The following is a 21,263-nucleotide window of genomic DNA, read 5'->3' as shown; positions in this document are numbered from 1 at the left end:
ACGTAAACATAAATATTTCTAAAGGGTCCTTTCTTTGATACATTTTGCGTTACCCAGAAGACACTCTGAAGGCAGAAATGTGTGAGTTCTGTGGCATGGCAGCTTTATTTCAATAGCATGCTCTGGGTGGTGAAGCATCTGTGTCACATTTGGTAAACATAATCCCTACTCTAAAATGCTGCCACGGAACGCTCCACGTCCACGGTTTCCCCCACCCCCGCTTTGCTGACCTCTGCTTTTCCCATGCTCTTCAGAGAGACTTTGGCCTCTGCTAATCTCCTCCCTCCTCGGTTGGCCTCCAGTATGGTGGCAGACGGTCCAAGTCCTTGTATTACTGAATGTGAGATTAACAAACTGCTGGCCCATCCTCACCTTGGGAGTTTAATCACTTTTAAGTAGAACAGAGAAAGGAAGTAAGGGAGGCAGACATCTGTAGAAATCCACAAGCCTTTCTCAGAATACCTGAGCTTTGATTCGCTGCTGCCTGGTTTGGTATGCTGTGCTTTTATTTCCTTAGTTACCAGGGGAGTCAGGTGCAGTCTGAGCCTCTTCCATTCTGCTTGCATTCCTGCAGAGAAGATGTTTCAGAACAACACATATCCACAGGACCCAATGGGTTGGGGGCAGGGGGGGGGGGGGACAAGTTCTCATTTGTTCAGAACCTCCTCATGGGCCAAAGGGGTGGTTCAGCAGGAAATGAGCTTGCCTTGGAAGCCTGAGGACCTATTAAACTCGTGATCCCACAAAGGAAGGAGGGAACTGATTCTCGAAGGTTGTCCATTGGCTTCCACATGCTCATATGCATGCTCACATGGAGGTTGTCCATTGGCTTCCACATGCTCATATGCATGCTCACATGGAGGTTGTCCATTGGCTTCCACATGCTCATATGCATGCTCACATGGAGGTTGTCCATTGGCTTCCACATGCTCACACGCATGCTCACATGGAGGTTGTCCATTGGCTTCCACATGCTCACACGCATGCTCACATGGAGGTTGTCCATAGACTTCCACATGCTTACACGCATGCTCACACGCCATACATAAAATAGTATTTATCAGTTACATCAGAACAAAGATGTGAAGAACCTTCTCTGTGAAGGCTGTATTTCTGCAGCCTTTGCAACTGTGACTCTGCTTTGTTTCGCCCTGTAAGCTATGTGCCCTCTTGGGAGCCTGGGAGAGCATCAGCAGAAATCATAAGAGTGAAGATGCTCTTTATGTAAGGCAGACCTTTCCCCTGACTGTGTGTCTAGAGGTGGACCTGCACACAAAGCAGGGCTTAGCTTCAGTGATGCAGTCTCGAGCATCCTAATCATAGTCAGTCGGATCTCCCTTTGGTAAGTTTCACATAGTAGCACATGTAGGCGATACTAACCTGTGCTAGCCACAGTGACATTGCTAATACTGCCTCTGAAATTCGCATGCAAACTTCAGTCTAGTATTGTCACTTGCCTGATGCCTAAACTTTTGTTAATTATCATAGCAAATCACTTGAAACAGACTCAATAAAAACAAAATTATTTTTAATTATAGCATATAAGTGTTCTGCTCTCGACGCTGTCCTGGTCCCTCCCCTTTATTTTCTCTCCTCTTCTCCCATATCTGGCTCCCCGACACATCTAAAGCCCTCTTAGAACTGAGTTTAGTTCTCTCTTCTATCTTAGGGCTGACAATCATGATGAAGCTAGAATTAGGCAGAATTAGAATTACAGTCCCCCCTCCCTTTCCACATTTGACTATCTGTTGTCTTTTCTTAATCTTTGATTCTGTTGTGAGTTTTTTTTGACTCGGTTCTTTTTTTGAGACAGAATAATTTCTGCCAGATTCTGGGAACTCCCCTCCCACCCGATGGAGTCGGTCTGGGGAGGAGAAGTGAGCCCCTGTTGAGGCCAGCGCTCAGTACAGGTCTGCAGAGCCTTCTATTAAAATGTAAAGTGATCCGTTGAGTCAGCCTCCCTCTGGTTTGACTCAGACGCTTTATGGTGCACTTTGCATGTCATTTCTCTGTAATGATTTCCCCATGGAGAAGGGTGTCTGATAGAATCCAGGCAAGCCTGAAGATTGCTCTGAGTCAAATGGATCCTTTATTCTTTTAGTATTAACCCTTATCTCTCAGTTTCCCATCCTCGAATTTTCCCTGAAGGAACCTTAATGAAGTAAACAGGCTCCAGCACCCTCATTTAGCTTCCTAACCACTGTTCACAGATTCTTCTCACGTTAACAGCGGGAAGCTCCGGGGGAATAGTCTGTGGTAGAAGGGGACATTGAGAGAGAACATTCACACAGATGCCCTGAGAAAGAAAAATGTAGAAAAGAGATGACATTTCTCTGTCCTCTAAGAGGCAGCTGCTAATGGGAAGCAGAAAATGAGGTATGAGAAATGAATATAAATGGAGATAGAAGAGTGACACCAGAGACAAACCGAATATGACAATTTGGAAAAGAAAGGTGACCAATAGCAGAAAATGGCCTGACCCAGAAGAATAGATAGATGGGGGGTGGGGGTGGGGGCTCTGCCACAAAAGAACAACAGAGGAGGAGGGAGGGAAAGAGAGATGAGAGAGAGAGACAGAGAGAGAGAAAGAGAGAGAGAGAGAGAAGGCAAGCCATCAGAACAGAAGAACAAGGTAGACAGCTGCTTGCCCTGTTGTGTCCCTTCCCAGTTCCACAGTCCTCTCCCTCCATTGTCCTCTGTTGCTCCAGCCATCACTGACTGCAACCACTTATGTTGGACTGCCTGGCATAAAGGCTCTTTCACATGACAATTTCTGTCTCTCTCTCTCTCTCTCTCTCTCTCTCTCTCTCTCTCTCTCTCTCTCTCTCTCTTGTTTTGTTTTTTCAAGACAGGATTACTCTGTGTAGCCCTGGCTGTCCTGGAACTCACTCTGTAGACCAGGCTGGCCTTGAACTCAGAAATCTGCCTGCCTCTGCCTCCCGAGTGCTGGGATTAAAGGTGTGCGCCACCATTCCCGGCCACATGACAATTTCAATGTCTGCATTCATTTGAGAGTAATAGTTTATGTCCCATCTTACTGTTCAGTTCAAGCTGTGGTCTTCTCCCTGCCTTCTAAGCAGTATCACTTCACCTGGTGTAACTACAGAAGGGAGAGAAGCAGCATCCTCTTAGGTGAAGCCGCTGAGTCCAGCCCTGCCTCCCAGAGTGGATTCCTCGGTCCTACTGGGCTTTGTGCTTTGCTAGATGTGAAATTGGCTTCTGAGTCACCTTTTCTTTGGACTGACTTGTTTATAGAAGGGGAGGGTCACAGCATTACTGAGAATCTTTCTTGCTTCAACTCGCTCCAGATACATTGTAGCATTCTCCATCCAACTAGTTACATTGTTGTTGATACATCTACCTTTCTTTTAAGAACTGTGGTTAGAAGCTGGGCATGATGGTGCACGCCTTTAACCCCAGCACTCGGGAGGCAGAGGCAGGCGGATTTCTGAGTTCAAGGACAGCCTGGTCTACAAAGTGAGTGCCAGGACAGCCAGGGCTACACAGAGAAACCCTGTCTCGAAAAACCAAAAAAGAAGAAAAAGAAAAAAAAAAAGAACTGTGGTTAGAAATGCTTGCTTCGAGCCGGGCGTGGTGCCTTTAATCCCAGCACTCAGGCCAGCACTCAGGAGGCAGAGGCATGTGGATTTCTGAGTTTGAGGCCAGCCTGGTTTACAAAGTGAGTTCCAGGAAAGCCAGGGCTACACAGAGAAACCCTGTCTCGGGAAAAAAAAAAAAATATATATATATATATAGCTTGTTTCAAGACTTTTCCAAAAGTAATACTTTCATAGAAACACAGATATTCTAACTAGGAATACTTTGAGGTCACCTGTTTCTTCTTGCTACAAATAAGAAAATGGAGATGCAGAAACTGATTTGGCTTTTGTGAGAGAGGAAAGCATGGGATCTCTGAAAATAACTTACGGTGGGACAGACGCTGGGGTCCGGGAGATCCTGGTGATCCTGGTGACTTCCAGTTGGGGAGAGACTTTGTTTTTGTGAAATTCATTGTAGATACAAAAAGAGGAGGAGGAGGAGGAGGAGGAAGCTCCATGCTAGTTTGCTTAAATAACAAGCATTTATTTCTCAGTGGTGCGGGTTGGAAATTTGGAACCAGAGGTACCAGCATGCCAGGTTCTTGTAGGAGCTCTTGCTGTTTAGACAACCATCATCTGACTGTGTCCTTGTGTGTTAGAAAGTGAGTGTGAGAGAAAGAGATCCCTTGTAGTGTCTGTCACTAACCCTGTTCCTGAGGACTCCATCATCATAACATGATCTAATCACCTCCCAAAGCCCTAGCTCCAAGATCATCATGCTGAGTTAGGTCTTCAATATGTGAATCAGTTGGGAATACAGATAACTTTACTCAGTAATACTGTGTATCATAGGTGTTTATGATTTGCTCATTTTTAATACAATAATAGAATTGTGGTATCATGTTTTATGTATATTATAATTATATATTATATTGCAATTTTTACATTGCTTCTGTGGACTGACATTCAGTGTTAGGTTTGTGACGTCAATCTGCATGCTACATGTGGCTCTAATTTGCTGTTATTCCATGTATAAATAAATAAATACTGTATACCTCAGTGCTACCGACAGACATTGCATTGTTTCTACTAGAGGGTTATTATAAATAACGCTGCCGTGAATAGTCTTACTCAGTGTTCCACTTTGGAACCTGGGAGAATCTCTACTGTAACCTAGGAATGGAATTGCAGGGGATAACCCATGCATGCCTTCAACCTCGCTAGATAATGCAAGTTGTTTCTAGAGATACTAAGACAAGTCTCATCAACAAGCAAGAACTCCTGTTGCTTCAGCAACAATATTAAATTTAATATTGTCAGATTTTCTACTTCTTTCCAAGCTGGTGGTTATGGACTGTCTTTAATTCTTTATTATCTTTAGCCGGATTCATTACCGTCTGCCCTAGCATCATACTATATTTTCCAGATCAGTGTCCTTGTCAGCTTCTGCTTCTTCACTCAGACTATTTTAAATATGAAAAGTTAGAATGAGTCACCATTTTCTCATTGGATACTTTGGAGTTTAGATCTTTTTTTTTTTTTCATCTGTGCAAATGAATAAATGAAACAACCACCAAAGATGCAGAGCTTCTCATGACTGCTCTGTGTTCAAATCTAGGTGGACTTCTCAACTGTGCAAGTAAAAAAAAAAACATTGTCCCAAAGGTGCTAGTGAATCCAAGTTCCTCCTGAAAGGTCAAGGAAAATGGACTTTTATACTGAGCTAGGGAACCTTTGAGAACTCTGAAGGACTTGATGATACAATTGCAATAGCTCCAGTCTTAGCAGTGCCCTTAAATTTCAGTTCCCTTGGCGCTAAGCAGGAGGCAGACAGATGGGGGCTTTGAGGAAATAAATCAGAGAAACCTTTTAGCTGATCCACGCCAGGCCCTCCCATTAGCTCTCTAAGGCACTAGGGACACTAAGCACTCATGTTTGCATTAGGAAAGACTGAAGCTGATCTGCTTTCCACTTTCAGTGAGAAGTTTGATGTGCTTAGAAAGTGTTTGCAGACCACACTAACACCGACTCCTTTTCAGTAGCTCTCTGCACTCACGAGTCTCTATAGACATGCTAACTTTCGCCTCTAAAAACTAACTCTTACGAATTTATAGTAAATAACTTTTTAAATGCTTGATAAAAGCAGAAATTCACTCGGCAGTTACTAAATAATTTAGCATCTGACTCACAGAAGTGTTTACTTAATGCACTGTTTCTGGGAGCAGTGTGGGGAGCACCAAGTGAAGTGGTTTATAATTTACTCCTTTTCTTCACCCGCAAGGCATATTAATTTTTTTTTCATCCCAAGCATTCTAGACATGACAGGTTGTCTGTAAAATTTAACATTCTACTTTTTTTGTGAATTGCCGCTTTTCTGATTCCCCACTGTGGATTTTTTAACTTTGTGAATTATACTTTTAACACAGGAACTGTTAGACACTTCACTATCTGAATATGATTCAGTAATGAATGAAGAGCAGCTAAGCTCACAAGTGAGTCTGCATTCATTAATACGGCATGCTTGACTGAGAAGAGTGTGGCCTCCGTAGCTGCTTTTGAGGGGATGAGCATGCTATGATAATATAGTAGTAATTAGCTTCTCCTGCCGAACCATATGAGGAAATGATTGGGGTGTGTGTGTTGTGCACATGTGCAGCTGGGGTTTTTGGCGTGCAAGAAGAATGAGATCAGCCAAAACCCAAACCAAAGCCTTTGGAAAGCTTCCTCACACTCTGACTTCAGCTAATGTCTACATACTTTAACACATTGTCTGCTGCGTAGGGTAAAGCCTGGCTGTCAGACTCCTGCATGCTATTCTGGGATCCCTGCTCCACGCGCACTGTGAAGTGTTTCATTCTTAGATCCTGTGATCCCTGCTGATTTGTTGCATTAGGCGGCAAGTGTTGCTTAATTAACATTAGGAACGAGCGAGGGAGAAATAGAAAGCCGGGTGCTCGCTTCTGCAAGGGAGGAAGAGCCGAAGGCAGATGAGAGTTCACAGAACACACATGATGAGGAGGGATGAAAGGGCTGCAGAAATAGGGTCCCATTGTGCTTGAAGAGACCCGGGGAGGGGTGGATACAGTCAGAGATGTAAAGAACAAGAGAAAGCCAATTGGACAACTACAGAAGAAAGAACTATCCAAGAATCAGGTAACAGCATCCAGAAAAGTCACTAAATAAAGATCTAGCAAGCGTTTCATGATAATGGATTTCACGGTTTGCCTTGTGTGCGGGTTAGCTTTTATGTCAGCCTGACACAGGCTACAGTCCTTTTGGAAGAAAATACCTCAATTGAGAAAATGTCCCCATCAGACTGCCCTGTGAGCGAGCCTGTGAGGCATTTTCTACATTGATGAGATGTGGATAGGCCCATCCTTCAGGGGTAGAGAGACCCCTGAGTGGGTGATCCCAGGCTCTATAAGAAAGCAGACTGAGCAAGCCATAAGGACCAAGCCAGTAAGCAGCACCCCTCCATGGCTTCTGCATCAGCTCCTGCTTCCAGGTTCCTGTCCTGACTATTTCTCAGTGATAAACTGATGTGGAAATACAATTGAAATAAGCCCTTTCTTCCTTGAGCTGCTTTCTTCACAGTGTTTTATCACATCAATGACTAAGATACCTACCATGTGGAAGACCCTGGGTTCATTCCCTGGCACCACCCAAAATAGATTTCAGTTTCTACTGTTTGCTGAACAGAATTAATATTGTTTAATGTCTTCAAATCTTACTTGATGGCTTAGCCAGAAGAGCAGATATCCTTGCGAATGTGACTTTTATAACATTCTTGGCCAACTGGGACTCCATATATGGCCATATCCTCTCTTTTCAAAAGCCAGTTCTCTTAGGAAAAGGCTGGGTCCTCGAGACTCTCCCTTATTCCCCAGCTGTCTGGGAGCTCTGCAGCCTTGCCTGAATCCTGGAATATGGTAATCCAGTCTCTGCCTTGTTTTGCCACTATTAATGACTGCAACTTCCTCGTGGGACATGATTTTTGTTCTCCTCTCCAAAGTGGTTAGGACCTCAGTCAGGCCTCAGTGGAATCTCGGCTGAATTTCCCTGGTGACATATCTGCAGTTCATATTTGCTTGCTCAGGCGATGTTCCCAGAACGAACCCTCCAGGTTAAGGTGAAGCCACCAACAGCGTGACTTCTCCATGTTGCTCCCAGAGGCCCTCTACATTTGGGTTCCCATGTCCTACAAGGAACTTAGTTCAAGAAAGTTATTGCCCTATCAAGGAATATCGGGGTGCATCCTGACTAATTTGGGCTCTGCAGAGCAGGAGACTGGAATCCTGCTTTTTCCCCCAACCCTACAGAAACCTTTGTACATTGTCTACTTCATTTCTTAGAACCACCTCTTCAGAGACAAGTTTTTATTTGATGCAACTTCTACGACAATTAAACTGCACTCATAAATTGTCTTCAAAGGGCCTAATTAAGATAATTTCTGTCAACTAGAAGGTAACATCCCACCCTCTAAATCACTTGGGTCAATTTCCCTCACAGCCTCCTGAGGGTTTTAGAGCTGTGAGATCACAGCTGGACTTGTGGTCCATGCTTCACATTTTGTAATCCTGGATTCAAATACAAAGTGAAGAAGCAGTTTGTCCACATCCACAGAGCAGGTCAGTGCCACAGCTGAAGCAGAGGCCACTGCTCTCTCCGCCGCACCTCAGTTTCATTGCTCTCTGGGTTATCAACCCTTCCATATTTCACTTCATTTATGGCCTTGTGTTCTTCAAAGCAAAACTCTGTCTCAGTACAGTTACAATGATAATAGATTGCCCATAAGAATATTTGAAAAATGGCAGACTTTATTAATCCCTTCTTCTGATGACTTTAGTGTGTCAGTCATCTATTTTTTAGAACATTAGTTGCTCAATCAGGTTTTCAGTGTTGTCTGGTACATATGAACTGTTACAACTTTTAAACTCGATACATTGTGTAGACTAATAGAAAAACCAAATGTGATAGGACCAGAGGTAATAATTTGAGAATGGAGAAGTCAGGATTGAGACTATATGGTAGATACAAAAATTCTGGAAACATTCCAAGGAAGTGAAGGCTAATTAGAATACAATAGAGAGGCTGGATAGGTGGCTCAGCAGCTAAGAACACTTGCTGCTCTTAAGAGAGGACCGGAGTTTGATTCCCAGCACCCATAACAGTGATGCATAACTGCATGTTACTCTAACTCCAGGAGTTCCAATGCCCCTTTCCTGTTCTCTGTGGGCATCTGCATTTGTGTGCAAATGTCTTAGTTAGGGTTTCAATTGATGCAACAAAAACACCATGACCAAAAAGCAAGTTGGGGAGGAAAAGCATCATTTAGTTTACACTTTCACATTGTAGTCCATCATCAAGGGAAGTTAAGGTATGAACTCAAGCAGGACAGGTACCTGGAGGCAGGAGCTGATGCAGAGACCATGGAGGGGTGCTGCTTACTGGCTGGCTGGCTGTGGCTTGCTCAGCCTGCTTTCTTACAGAACCCAGAATCACCAGCACAGGGATGGCACTACCACAACAGGCTGGACCCTCCCCCATCAATTACTAAAGAAAATGCCCTACATCTGGATCTTATGGAGGCATTTTCTCAATTGACGTTCCCTCCTTTCAGATAACTCTAGCTTGTATCAAGTTGACATAAAAATAGCCAGGACGCCATATGCAGGAATACACACATATACATAATTTAAAATAAAATTCTTTAACTCAGTAATAAAGAATTTACTAGCAATTTTCTAGAGTTAGACACCAAGAGACCTTGACTTTATTCCATGTCTTAGGGCTGTTTTGTTTGAATTGTGTCAGTTATAATGTTATTCTTCTGATTTCATTGATTATAGATAAACAACTTTACAAATACTTCGTTTTTATTTGAATGCCAAAGAACTAATGCGTTTTCCTCACAAAAACTTTTTGTAATTAGATTCCAAAAAACCATCACTTATCGCAGAGCATAGTTTACACTGTACTGTTAGCAGTGTGATAAGTTTTGCTTGTAAAGTACTAGAGAAATCATAACTAATAAATTGAGTGCCGTTGAGATGGCTGGAGTGGGGAGGTCAAGGTGCTTCCCTTGGCCACCCTGGAGAGGACTGGCACCTGTAAGTTGTCCTCTGACCTCCAATGTAAGCAATGGCATATTCTCTCACACACATGCACACACACAATAAACAAATGTTTAAAACCTCTCTTAAAAAATAAATTCAGATATTTTGCTTCTAGCCAAACTTGAGCAATGAGTTGGGTTTTTTGGGGGGTTTTTTGTTTGTTTGTTTGTTTGTTTGTTTTGCATGTAAAATATGTTTTATCGTTCTTCAAAAGGGTTTGGGGTTTAGTTGTAAATCAGGCTGCACTCCTGTCAGTCTAACCTCTCTCACAAGTCAAACTGGCTTCAGTTAGCAATACTTCATTAAATCCAAAAAAAAAAGAGTTTTAATTTTTTGGGGGGGTGGAAACTGTCCAGTTCTGAGAACAATTAACATTAGTCTTCTTTAAGACAAAGGGCTGCTTTATTCTCCTTCACACACCCTTCTCCCCAGAACCAGGAAGGACACTATCTCAGGCAGGCTGATGCTGGTGGACACCTGCATGTACAGACCCCCATGGGAGCTATTGTGCTCATGAACAAATACACACACACACCAACATTCTAGCATGTCAAGTGGAAAAGGTTTGGGTGGCATTGATCACAACCCTTGAGGAGTCAACAGTTAACCTAAACTTTGAGGTAAGACGTTTGATCTGAGTCTTTGTTAAAGAAGCGTATATTGTCATGCTCTGAAGTAAAAATTTCTCGATTACATCATCATTTTTCAACTTTAAAATTCTAGGAACAGTGTCAAAAGCATTATTTTTCATTTTCTGGGATGAGGCAGGAAGTTATTTGCATTTAGTTAAAAGTCAAAACAATTGCATCAACAGTAAAGTGGCAACTCAGAAAGCCACCAACATCTGGGTACTATCAATGAGATGTCATCCATCCTACTGGCCTGACAAAATCCAGCAGTGAGTATTTTATTTACACTTCCACCTGAATAACGACTAAGATAAAGTATGAAATAAGGCTTTTGAATACCTTCAAGGCCTGAGCAAATAGCTCAGTTGGCAAGTAAGTGGCATGTGGGTGATAAGACCTGAGCTTGATCTGCAGAACCTGTGTTTAAAAGCTCTGTGATGGCTGCAGATGCGGCTCAGCTGGGAAACAGCGCTGCTGACTAGCATGTACAGAACATTAGGCTTGGTTCCTGCACTACGTAAAATTAGGTGTGGCATCGAGTGCCTGTAATCCAAGTACTTGGCAGGCCAGAGCAGAAGGAGCAAAAGCCTGTTATACATAAGAGAGTTAGCCAAAAAAGGCAACCAAGGTGGTCCATGCTTGTCATCTCAGTGCTGGGTATACAGAAACAAGGAAACCCTGGGGCCCACTGGCCAGACAAATCAGTGTTCTCTAGGACAATGGGCAGGTCGGGGAGGAGGAGACAGACAGACACATGCACGTGTATGAATCCTTATGAACAACACTTGAGGTTGTCTTCTGGCCTCTATAAGCATGAACACACACATTAATGACATTTCACATTAGATATTAGGTGGCAACGAATAGCAGTCCCCCAAAGACAGTAAAGGCTCTAGCCCCAGAACACTGCTTTGGGAGTTTCCAGACCATGGAGCAAAAGAAAACAAGGCATTTTGACTCTGTCAAGTGGACAGAGCTCAGTATTTGGATACATGGTTGTGGCCAGACAGAAAATAGGGGGTGGGGGGCAGAGAACAGAGAGCCCCAGAGGTTGCAGAAAATCTCCCTTCAGTGTTCTTCAGAGGAACGATGAGCACAAGTGTGCAAAGAGACATCTCAAACATCTCAAAGTCTTCTGTGGAGATGGAGCTTAGTGCTCGGAAAGTCTGGGGTCAGTGCCTGATCTTCACAGCCCAGACCAGAAGTCTCAGATTTAAGCAGACATGCTCACAAATGTCATTGATACATAGTGAGGAATAAGGCGCCCCAGACTACATGTTCTTCTTCATGCCATCTCGAATGTACAAGCTGCTTCCCAGAACCTTATCCCTGTCTTGCACCAAAGCTTAGAACTGTATGTCATGACCCAAAATATCCATCATAAAAATTGAGTCCAAAATGTAACTGACAGTGTCTGGCATCTGGCCAAGTATGTTCAATAATTCAAAGAAAGGAGGGTTGTAGTAGGGGGATCTGAGCCAGAACCCACACACATACCAAACACCATGCAGTAGTGAGTGTGATTTTTGTTTCGTGTTAAGTCAGAAGGTTAAAATTTTTAAGCAGAGACATAGAAGATACTGGTAAAACACCCACGTTAGACGTCTTTATCAATCCCTGAGGTCACCACGAGGTAAAAATTGCATTGCCTTTGAAAAAGATGAATGACAGAGTCGACATTGCTGAAATGGAGACCGTCCAGGCTGGAAAAGGCAGAGCCATGTTTGAGTGAGCAGGGTGGTTTAGAACTGTAGACAATTTCTTATCAGCAAGTCTCGGGCTGTCCTAAGGAAAAGAGTACATGAGACAGCAAAAATATGTGGCAGAAACAGTTGAAAAAAATGATGGCTGGAGTGTCCTCGGGTGTGAAAGCTCCCACAGACCCAGACACAGGAAGGACACCAGTGCTCACCATAATCACACTGCTTGGAAGAGGGAGGGGTACACTTGGAAGTAAAGGAAGTCTTAAGCAAAGGGGAAATGAGGAACGGAACTAAAGGTGCCAGGCCACGCCCTCTCCTCTCTTCTGTCCTCTCCCCTCCTCCCGCAGCCCCCTCCCCTCTCCCCTCCTGGACATTCCCCTCCTTTCTCTGACAGGTTCTCTCTGCATGGCCTAGGCTAGCCTCGAGTTTACGGTGTTGCCTTAGCCTCACCGAGGCTGGGGTTCTGAGCAGTGTTCGTGAAAAGGTGTGGAATAGAGAGAAACTTCATGAGCTCAGCAAGGGCATCTGTAACACCTACGCTACCTCATGCACCCTGGCGAAATGCGAAATGTCCCCCACTTAACATCAGCAAGGCAAGGGTGCTGATTCTTGTCACCTCCGTCCGGTGTTACACTGGAGCTGCTGGCAACAAACTCAGAAACAAAAACACAGGAAGCATCCAGAATGTTTTAATTTACAGTCAGCATAATCGTCACCGTAGAAAACAAAAGGCTATGAGAAGGTATAAGCAAGGTAGGCAGGGTTGCAGGACACAGAGTCGCTGCTTGGTGCTAGGGATGTAACTCCGTGATAGGATGCTTGCCTAGAACTCCAGCAAGAGGCCCTGACTTTGATCTCCAGCACTGAAAAAGAAAGTATTTATATATTAACAATGAATAAACAACAGTGGATGCTGTAAAATAATATTTAAACACTTAGGTATAAACCTGAGAAAATAAAATATATTAATACTCATACAGCACTAAAATTTTATCAAGTGAAAACTTTGAAAATAACTATTAGGAGAAGAAGATAAGCAATGGACCCTGGAGAAAATACTAACCTGTCACATAAAGGGCTGTTGAGAATATCCATTAGTAGATGTGAATGGCTTAAAACTTGAACTATATCCATATGGTAAATATAATTCAGCAATAATATAACAAACTTTTTATTATTTTTTAAATTAGCATACAAATGGTATTTATTTTTAATATTTTTATTATTTAAGAAATTGATACAATGTATTTTTATCAGACTTACTCTTTTGTTTTATTGGTTAGTTTATTTCTTTACATTTCAAATATTATCCCCCTTTCCAGTTTCCCCTCCATAAACACCCTATCCCTTCCCCTCTCCCCCTGCCTCTAGGAGGGTGCTCACCCACCCACCCACCCATTCCTGTCTCCCTGCCCTGGCATTCTCCTCACTGAGGCATCAAGTCTTCATAGGGCCTTTTCTCCCAGTAATGCTTAAAAAGGCCATCCTCTGCTACATATGCATCTGGAGCCATGGGTCCCTCCATGTGTACTCTTTGGTTGGTGGTTTAGTCCCTGGGAGCTCTGGGTGGATCTGGTTGGCCGATATTGTTGTTCTTCCTATGGGGATGCAAACCCCTCAGCTTCTTCAGTCCTTTCCCTAACTCCTCCACTGGGGACTCCATGCTTAGTCCAGTGGTTGGCTGCAAGCATCCCCATCTGTATTAGTCAAGCTCTGACAGAACCTCTCAGGGGACATCTATACCAGGCTCCTGTTAGCAAGCACTTCTTGGCATCAGCAGTAGTGTCTTGGTTTGGTGTCTGCAGATGGGATGGATCACTAGGATGGCCTTTCCTTCAGTCTCTGCTGCACTCTTTGTTCCTGAATTTCCTTTTGACAGGAGGAATTCTGAATTAATATTTTTGAGGTGGATGGGTAACCCCATCCCTCAACCAGGGGTCGTGCCTATTTACTGGATATGGTCTCTACAGGTTCTCTCTCCCCTTTGTTGAGTGTTTTGGCTAATGTACTCCCTGTTGGATCCTGGGAACCTCTTGGGTCTCTGGCATCTGGGACTTTCTAGTGGCTACCCCTCCCCCCACTGCTAACACACCTCCTTTCAAAATCCTTTCAAAATTCTCCCCATCTCTAAACTGCCCCCCTTTTCCCTCCCCCTCCTCTCTCTCTCCCAGATCCCTGTCTCCCTCTACTTCCCAAGATTATTTTCTTCCCTTCTGAGTAGGACTGTAGCATCCACACGTTGGTGTGATCTTCTTTCTTCTTGGATTTCATATGATCTGTGAGTTGTATTGTGGGTATTCAGAGCTTCTTTTGGGTTAATATACACTTATCAGTGAGTGCATACCATGTGTGTTCTGTTGTGTCTGGGTTAACCTCTCTGTCCTGGCTAGTTTTGTGTCAACTTGACACAACTGGAGTTATCACAGAGAAAGGATCTTCAGTTGGGGAAATGACTGCAGATCCAGCTGCAAGGCATTTTCTCAATTAGTGATCAAGGGGGGAGGTCCCCTTGTGGGTGGTGCCATCTCTGGGCTGGTAGTCTTGGTTCTATAAGAGAGCAGGCTGAGCAAGGCAGGGGAAGCAAGCAAGCCAGTAACATTCCTCCATGGCCTCTGCATCAGCTCCTGCTTGAGTTCCAGTCCTGACTTCCTTGGTGATGAACAGCAGTATGGAAGTGTAAGCTGAATAAACCCTCTTCCCCAACCTGCTTCTTGGCCATGATGTTTGTTCAGGAATAGAAACCCTGACTAAGACACTCACTCAGGATGATACTTTCTAGTTCCATCCATTTGCCTATGAATCTCATGAAGTCATTGTTTTTAGTAGCTGAGTAGTATTCCATTGTGTAAATGGACCACATTTTCTGTATGTATTCTTCTGTCGAGGGACATCTGGGTTGTCCAGCTTCTGGCTATTATAAATAAGGCTGCTGTGAACCGAGTGGAACATGTGCCCTTTTTATATGTTGGAACATCTTTTGGGTCTATGCTCAGCTCACTCTCACACTTACCCCTAACTCCTCCCAGATATACTCTTCCTCCATCCCTCTCAAACTATGTGCCCTCCTCTTTCTTTTCTTTCATTCTTTTTTAATTAGCCCACCAAATTCAATTTCTGCTGCCCATTTACCCATGCTGTGTGGCCATCTACCGGAACTTGCAGTAGACTTACCAGAGAATACACCCTTAAAGAAAACTGACTTTTTCCCTTCCTAGGAAGTGACCAACTGCCCATAGCTCCTCATTTATGGGTGGGAACCCCTTCTCTCTCTCTCTCTCTATGCTAGAATTTTGACTAGCTTGATCTTGTACAGACAACCACAGCTGCTGAGTTCAGGAGGATACCAGTCCTGCCATGTCCAGAAGATACTGTTTTGTTCTGATTCTCTGCAACTTCTGTCACTTAGAATCTTTCTGTCCCCCTTCCACCACCTTCTCGGGCCTTTCAGGGATGTAACATAGCTGTCTCACTTGTTCTGAGCACCCTAGGACTCTTAGTCTCTGTACTTCCACCAGTTGTAAGTTCTTGCATTTAGCCACCATTTGCTGCACAAAGAAACTTTTCTGATGATGTCTGAGAGCTGCCCTACTCTATGGGTAGAGAGATCAAGACTTAGAAAGCAGTCCAGCCAAATGGATGTATCTGGAGGATATCATCCTTAGTGAGGTAACCCAACCACAAAAGAAGTCATTAGATATGCACTCACTGATAAGTGGATATTAGCCCAGAAACATAGAACACCCAAGATACAATTTGCAAAACACAAGAAAATCAAGAAGAGGGAAGACCAACGGGTGGATACTTCGTTCCTCCTTAGAATAGGGAACAAAATACCCATGAAAGGAGTTACAGAGACAAAGTTTGGAGCTAAGATGAAAAGATGGACTATCCAGAGACTACCCTACCTGGGGATCCATCCCATAATCAGCCACCAAACCCAGATACTATTGCATATGCCAGCAAGATTTTGCTGAAGGGACCCTGGTATAGCTGTCTTGTATGAGGCTATGCCAGTGCCTGGCAAATACAGAAGTGGATGCTCACAGTCATCTATAAGGTGGAACACAGGGCCCCCAATGGAGGAGCTAGAGAAAGTACCCAAGGAGCTGAAGGGGTCTGCAACCCTATAGGTGGAACAACAATATGAACTAATCAGTACCCCCAGAGCTCTTGTCTCTAGTTGCATATGTAGCAGAAGATGGCCTACTTGGCCATCACTGGGAAGAGAGGCCCCTTGGTATTGCAGACTTTATATGCCTCAGTACAGGGGAACGCCAGGGCCAAGAATCGGAAGTGAGTGGGTAGGGGAGCAGGGCGGGTGGGGGGGAGGGTATAGGAAACTTTCGGGATAGCATTTGAAATTTGAAATGTATATAAAGAAAATATCTAATAGAAAGAAAGAAAGAAAGAAAGAAAGAAAGAAAGAAAGAAAGAAAGAAAGAAAGAAAGAAAGAAAGGAAGAAAGGAAGGAAGGAAGCAGTCCGGCTAGCACTGTACTAGTAGTAGGCTCACTATGAGGTCTAGGAGTTCTTTCACCATGGGTTCTTGGTCAGACTTAGAGTACCAGTCATTTGTTTCCTCCTGGACAAAAGGACTTTAAGTCCATCAGAAGTGGTTGGCTACCCCATAACCTTGGTGCCACTGTTGCAGCCACGGGTGTGCCTTGCCGTGCCGGTTATCATTGTAACGGGCAGGGTTCACAGATTGTGGATGGCATTTTCTTCCAGCGCCTACCACAGCACCTTCCAGTACTGCGAAGGCTGACCAGCTGCGAGAAAACCCTCTCAGTACCAGTCTGATTTCTTCATGCCCTGTGACAAAATCTCTGTGGTATCTTCACAATAAGTAAGGCTCTACCATCAAGTTCTGGTGAGCAGTCAAGACCAACAACAATGCCCTGTGCTGTGGGAAGGGTATCTGGGACATCTCTGTACAACATCATGAGGAGAGGAATCCCACGGGTGATCCTGGGCTCTTCATTTGGCATCTTATGGCTTCTGAGGGGAGCATAGTCTCCTATGTGGGGTGCTTCCAGTGAAGCATGCTTATATGTTTATGTGCTTCGGAAGCTTCTAAAGCAGTCGATTTCTGGATGGCCTTTTCAAACATCCTTAGGGTTAGTTATCCTCGCCTCTTCTACCCTACTTTCCTGTCTCTCTGCTCACCTTAACCTCCCTCCCTAATACAGTGTATTTTCTTACATATGTCATAAATATTGCTCACGTTTGGTCCCCCTGTACTCCTGCCCTTCCTTCCCCTACCTTCTTCCCTCCAAAAAGCTACCCTTCTGTTTTCAGAGTATGTATGTATGTATGTATTATGTATGTATTATGGTATATGTATATGTGTGTGTGTATTTAATTCTAGGTCCTGCATATGAAAGGAAATGAGATGCTTTGTATTTCTCTTCTATTATTTTTACTTGTTCTCTTTTAATATAAACACCTTCTAATTTCATACTTAAATCTATATTCTGCGTATAAGAGAACATGTGCAACATTTGTCTTTCCAAGTCTGACCAATTTCACTTTCCAGACCCACACGTTTTCCTGCTAATAATATGACATTCTTCTTTAACCTTGAATGGCTCTACTGTGTATTGTGCAACAGGTTTTCTTTATCAGTCTGCATTGTTGTCTGTATATTGGCATCTAGGCTCTTCCTGCTTCCTGGCCATTTCAAAAGGTCTGCGGTAAGCACAGATGTGCATGCCAAGATAGACTCCTTCAGGTGTATGCCCAAGAGTTGTACATCTGGATCATAAGCATACCCTAGTGACACACTCTGTGCTGGTTTCCATAATGGCTGTACTAGATTACATTTCATCTTAATCTAACTCCAGAAGTGGCAAAGAGATGTTGTCAGAAAGCAGAGCAGTGGATTTGGGGCTACTGCGAGGTGTAAGGGCTGCAGCAGACTTTGGGTGGTGATGGGATGGATGTTCATGCTGGTTGCACTGATGGCTTCCCATCAAAATGGCAATTGCATATTCCAAATATTGCAGTGCCATACACTAACTGTTGTTTTCAGAAGCGAGAAGAATGAAGGACTGACTACTGGCATTTGGGCTGGTAGTAAGCATGACTGAAACCCAGCCTTTGGATTCAGTTATGGACAGTGCATTGTAAAAGTACTCCCAGGGCTCCTTTTAAAGCAAAGAAGTCTTTGTCAAAAATAATATTACTTTGAATATATCTTTTCTCATAGTTCCTATTGCAATACTGCTTCCTTAAAGATGCATCACAGTTCGATATTGGAGTCCAGAGTGACCACTGCACTGTATTGCTCATATTCCGCCACGAGGGGCAGATTGAGTAGCAGACTACACACAGTTTAGTGCATTCATTAAATCATATCTCATGGTTAAATATTTAGTCTACTTAACATCTCTGCCAAATTTCAGCTTAGGAACTTGCATGTGCTTTGTCAAAACAGCATTTCAAATACTTCAAAAATGATTTGTTCCTTTTTAACACCAATCTCAGGTTGTAATTAGACTGTACACGCAAGCTCCATTTTAGCCTCCTAACGAAATCAAAACTTCGTAATGTTAAGGTGCTTCATGAAAAGATGCAGGGTCAAGAAATGCAGTGAGCAGAAAGGAAGCAATAGGTTGCACCTCCCAGCCATCCCTGACCTTGTTATGCCAACCCAGAATGACTGTGGTGTTGCAGTAAATCTCCTTCCAAATATGCCCCAGCAATGAAAACACGACACAGTTAATGCTGTGTGCCTAGATTGGGCAGATCTACGGCTACACTACCATCTTCTACAACTTATGAGACCCCTTAGAACTTGCAGTTTCTCCAGGCCATGTGCTAATGCTCCACTTTTCTTTGTCTTCTTCTACCTCCTCCTCTGCATCCTCTCCCTCTTCCATTTTCTCCTTCTTATCTCCCACTCACCTTCTGCTCCACCTTCCCTTTTTATCTGCCCAATCATCAGCTCTCCATTATTTTACAAATTAAGGTGGGAAGCAGGTTTACAGGAAATCACCTGAGTGCTGACTCATTCCTTGTTCTCAGCCCCTCACAGGAGAATGGAATTAACATCAAATATAATTAGCCCCAGGGCTATGCACAACATTTTCCCCTTTCTGTCCAATTAAAAGACTATTTTATCTCAGATATAATTGAACATAACTATTACCATTTTGTAATTTATAAAGTACAAGAGATCTAACACCCAGTCCATCATCCTTGTTAATTAAACAGAACCTCTGTCATCTATCCTTACTTAAAAGACTTACAATTCTACATCTGGATATGCCTTGGCTTTATATTAAATGCCATCTGAAAACCATCCTCTCAAAGTAAAAAGCCTGGGTTGGCTAGGAGACTATGTAGTTTTTCAACCTCATCAGAAATCTAAGAACGACTGATATTAACTGAAAATATATAGGAAGCCTAAAACAGCTTCCAAAACTTAGTCAATCCATAGAGACCGCTGATCACCTGGACTGTCCCTTACTTCAACAGTTGGAGCATTGGTCTTCAGCCTACTCACCAGGGTCATCTGACAGACTTAGAGAAACAGGAATATTAAGGACTAGCCTACTCTGTCTCAGCAGAGTCAAGCTGTCCTAACCTGTAATTGTCCTTTCTTTGGACAGTATTATGTCTGTAGATGAAATGAGGCAATTCTTGCCTAGTGGCTGTTTCACCACAACTGGAGTAACTCTAAGATGCTCAGTTTCTTCTTTGAATCCAAGACAAGGAAAGCTGTGAGGAGCAGACTGGTCTCAATAACAAGTGAATAAATAACATTAAACGTCACATTCTGTGGACTTCTGATGTTTCTGAAAACCAACTATCTATGTAAAGTAATGTAGACTGGTCTCTGTTAACTGCTCTCAGCCATTTCTAGTTAAAATAACTGAGAACACCCTAACAATAAACTCAGAGCCATGAGTTTCCTATTTGGCCCTTAACTCACAGGCTTAAACATCTCAGATCTGTTTATAACAGCAATAGAAGGACTGGGTTCAAGCCTTGTACTTCAAAATTTTTAGTATCAAAGACAACCTATAATAACCACCCCTGGTCCCAAAGCCTAGGAAACTGGGATGACGACTCTTTATAACTTCTTCAAGCTGAATATGGGCATTGAGATATTTAAAGGGAGGGCGAAGGGTAGAGAAAATGGGGGAGTTGGTTGGCCTTAAGAAGGCTCCACCAATGACTGTATTAGTCTCTGACGTCTGTGTCTTGACTGGATCTGGATAAAAAACCAAGACATCAGGAGTCCAGGCAGGTCAGTTCAGCATATCTGACGATGACATTCACCAAGGCTGAATATCCTGTCATATATAAATCTCCAAACAAAATTTTAGTATCATCAAGATAACCTTTTGGGGGTCTCCCTCTATCAAATCTGATCCATATAACTCTGGAAGGTGCAAATACATTAATCACCTTTCCCCCAAATCAGCACATCCTTCAGATGGTAACCAGGAAAACCTGTAGCTTGCCCTCTGACCCAGAGGAACAATAATACAACCACAATACTCAAAATCACACACATTTTAGCCTATTTAGGCCTTTCTAATTTGTCATGTCAGGATATTAACCCAAAATTCCCATGGAGCCCACATTGTACAGAGTATGAGTCTCCTGCAGACTTTATTTGCCATCTTTTAAACCATTGATTTCAAACCACACTTCTATTTTCCTTTCTTTTTCCTTTTCCTTTCCTTTTCTTTCCTCTTCCTTTCTTTCCTTTCCTTTCCTTCCCACTTTTAAGGTAGGAAGCAGGTTTACAGGAAATCATTGAGTGCTGACTCATTCCTTGTTCGCAGCTCCTCACTGGAGAATGTAATTAACATCAATATAATTAGCCCCAGGGCTATCCACAACACTGCGGATGCTTAGTAGTCCTACTCCCTCTGCCAGGGCTCATGGTCAGGGGACCTGGGAGCTTTGGTGGTCTTTTTTCCTTCTCTGTGACTGAGCCAGCCTCTCTTTATTCCAGGGTTTGAACGGCATGTCTGTGGATGAGAAGCCTGGCTCCCCCATGTATGTATATGAGTCCACAGTCCACTGTGCCAACATCCTCCTGGGCCTCAATGACCAACGGAAGAAGGACATTCTCTGTGACGTGACGCTGATCGTGGAGAGGAAGGAGTTCCGAGCCCACCGGGCTGTGCTGGCCGCATGCAGTGAATACTTCTGGCAAGCACTGGTTGGACAGACGAAAGATGACCTGGTGGTCAGCTTGCCTGAGGAGGTACAGTGATTTGGTGGGGTTGTGGGGTTGTGGTGGAAATTAGACGTGCAC

General features: G+C 43.5%; 1 protein-coding gene across 3 annotated transcripts in view; it reads left to right on the top strand.

Moving 5' to 3' along the window:
- Bach2 (BACH transcriptional regulator 2) overlaps positions 1–21,263 on the top strand; it is a 345,285-nt gene that overhangs the window by 238,847 nt on the left and 85,175 nt on the right. For all 3 annotated transcript variants that reach the window (XM_021160930.3, XM_029476474.2, XM_029476473.2), the window contains one exon: positions 20,958–21,212. In XM_021160930.3, the coding sequence (XP_021016589.1) occupies positions 20,970–21,212 (243 nt within the window). In that variant the 5' untranslated portion in view covers positions 20,958–20,969. The remainder of the gene's footprint in view (positions 1–20,957; positions 21,213–21,263) is intronic.

The sequence above is a fragment of the Mus caroli genome, unplaced genomic scaffold (genome assembly GCF_978045245.1).
Source record: "Mus caroli unplaced genomic scaffold, Mus_caroli_1 scaffold_6, whole genome shotgun sequence".
NCBI lineage: Eukaryota > Metazoa > Chordata > Mammalia > Rodentia > Muridae > Mus > Mus caroli.
The sequence above is the reverse complement of the archived record's forward strand: the minus strand, read 5'-3'. Positions and strand labels throughout refer to the sequence as shown.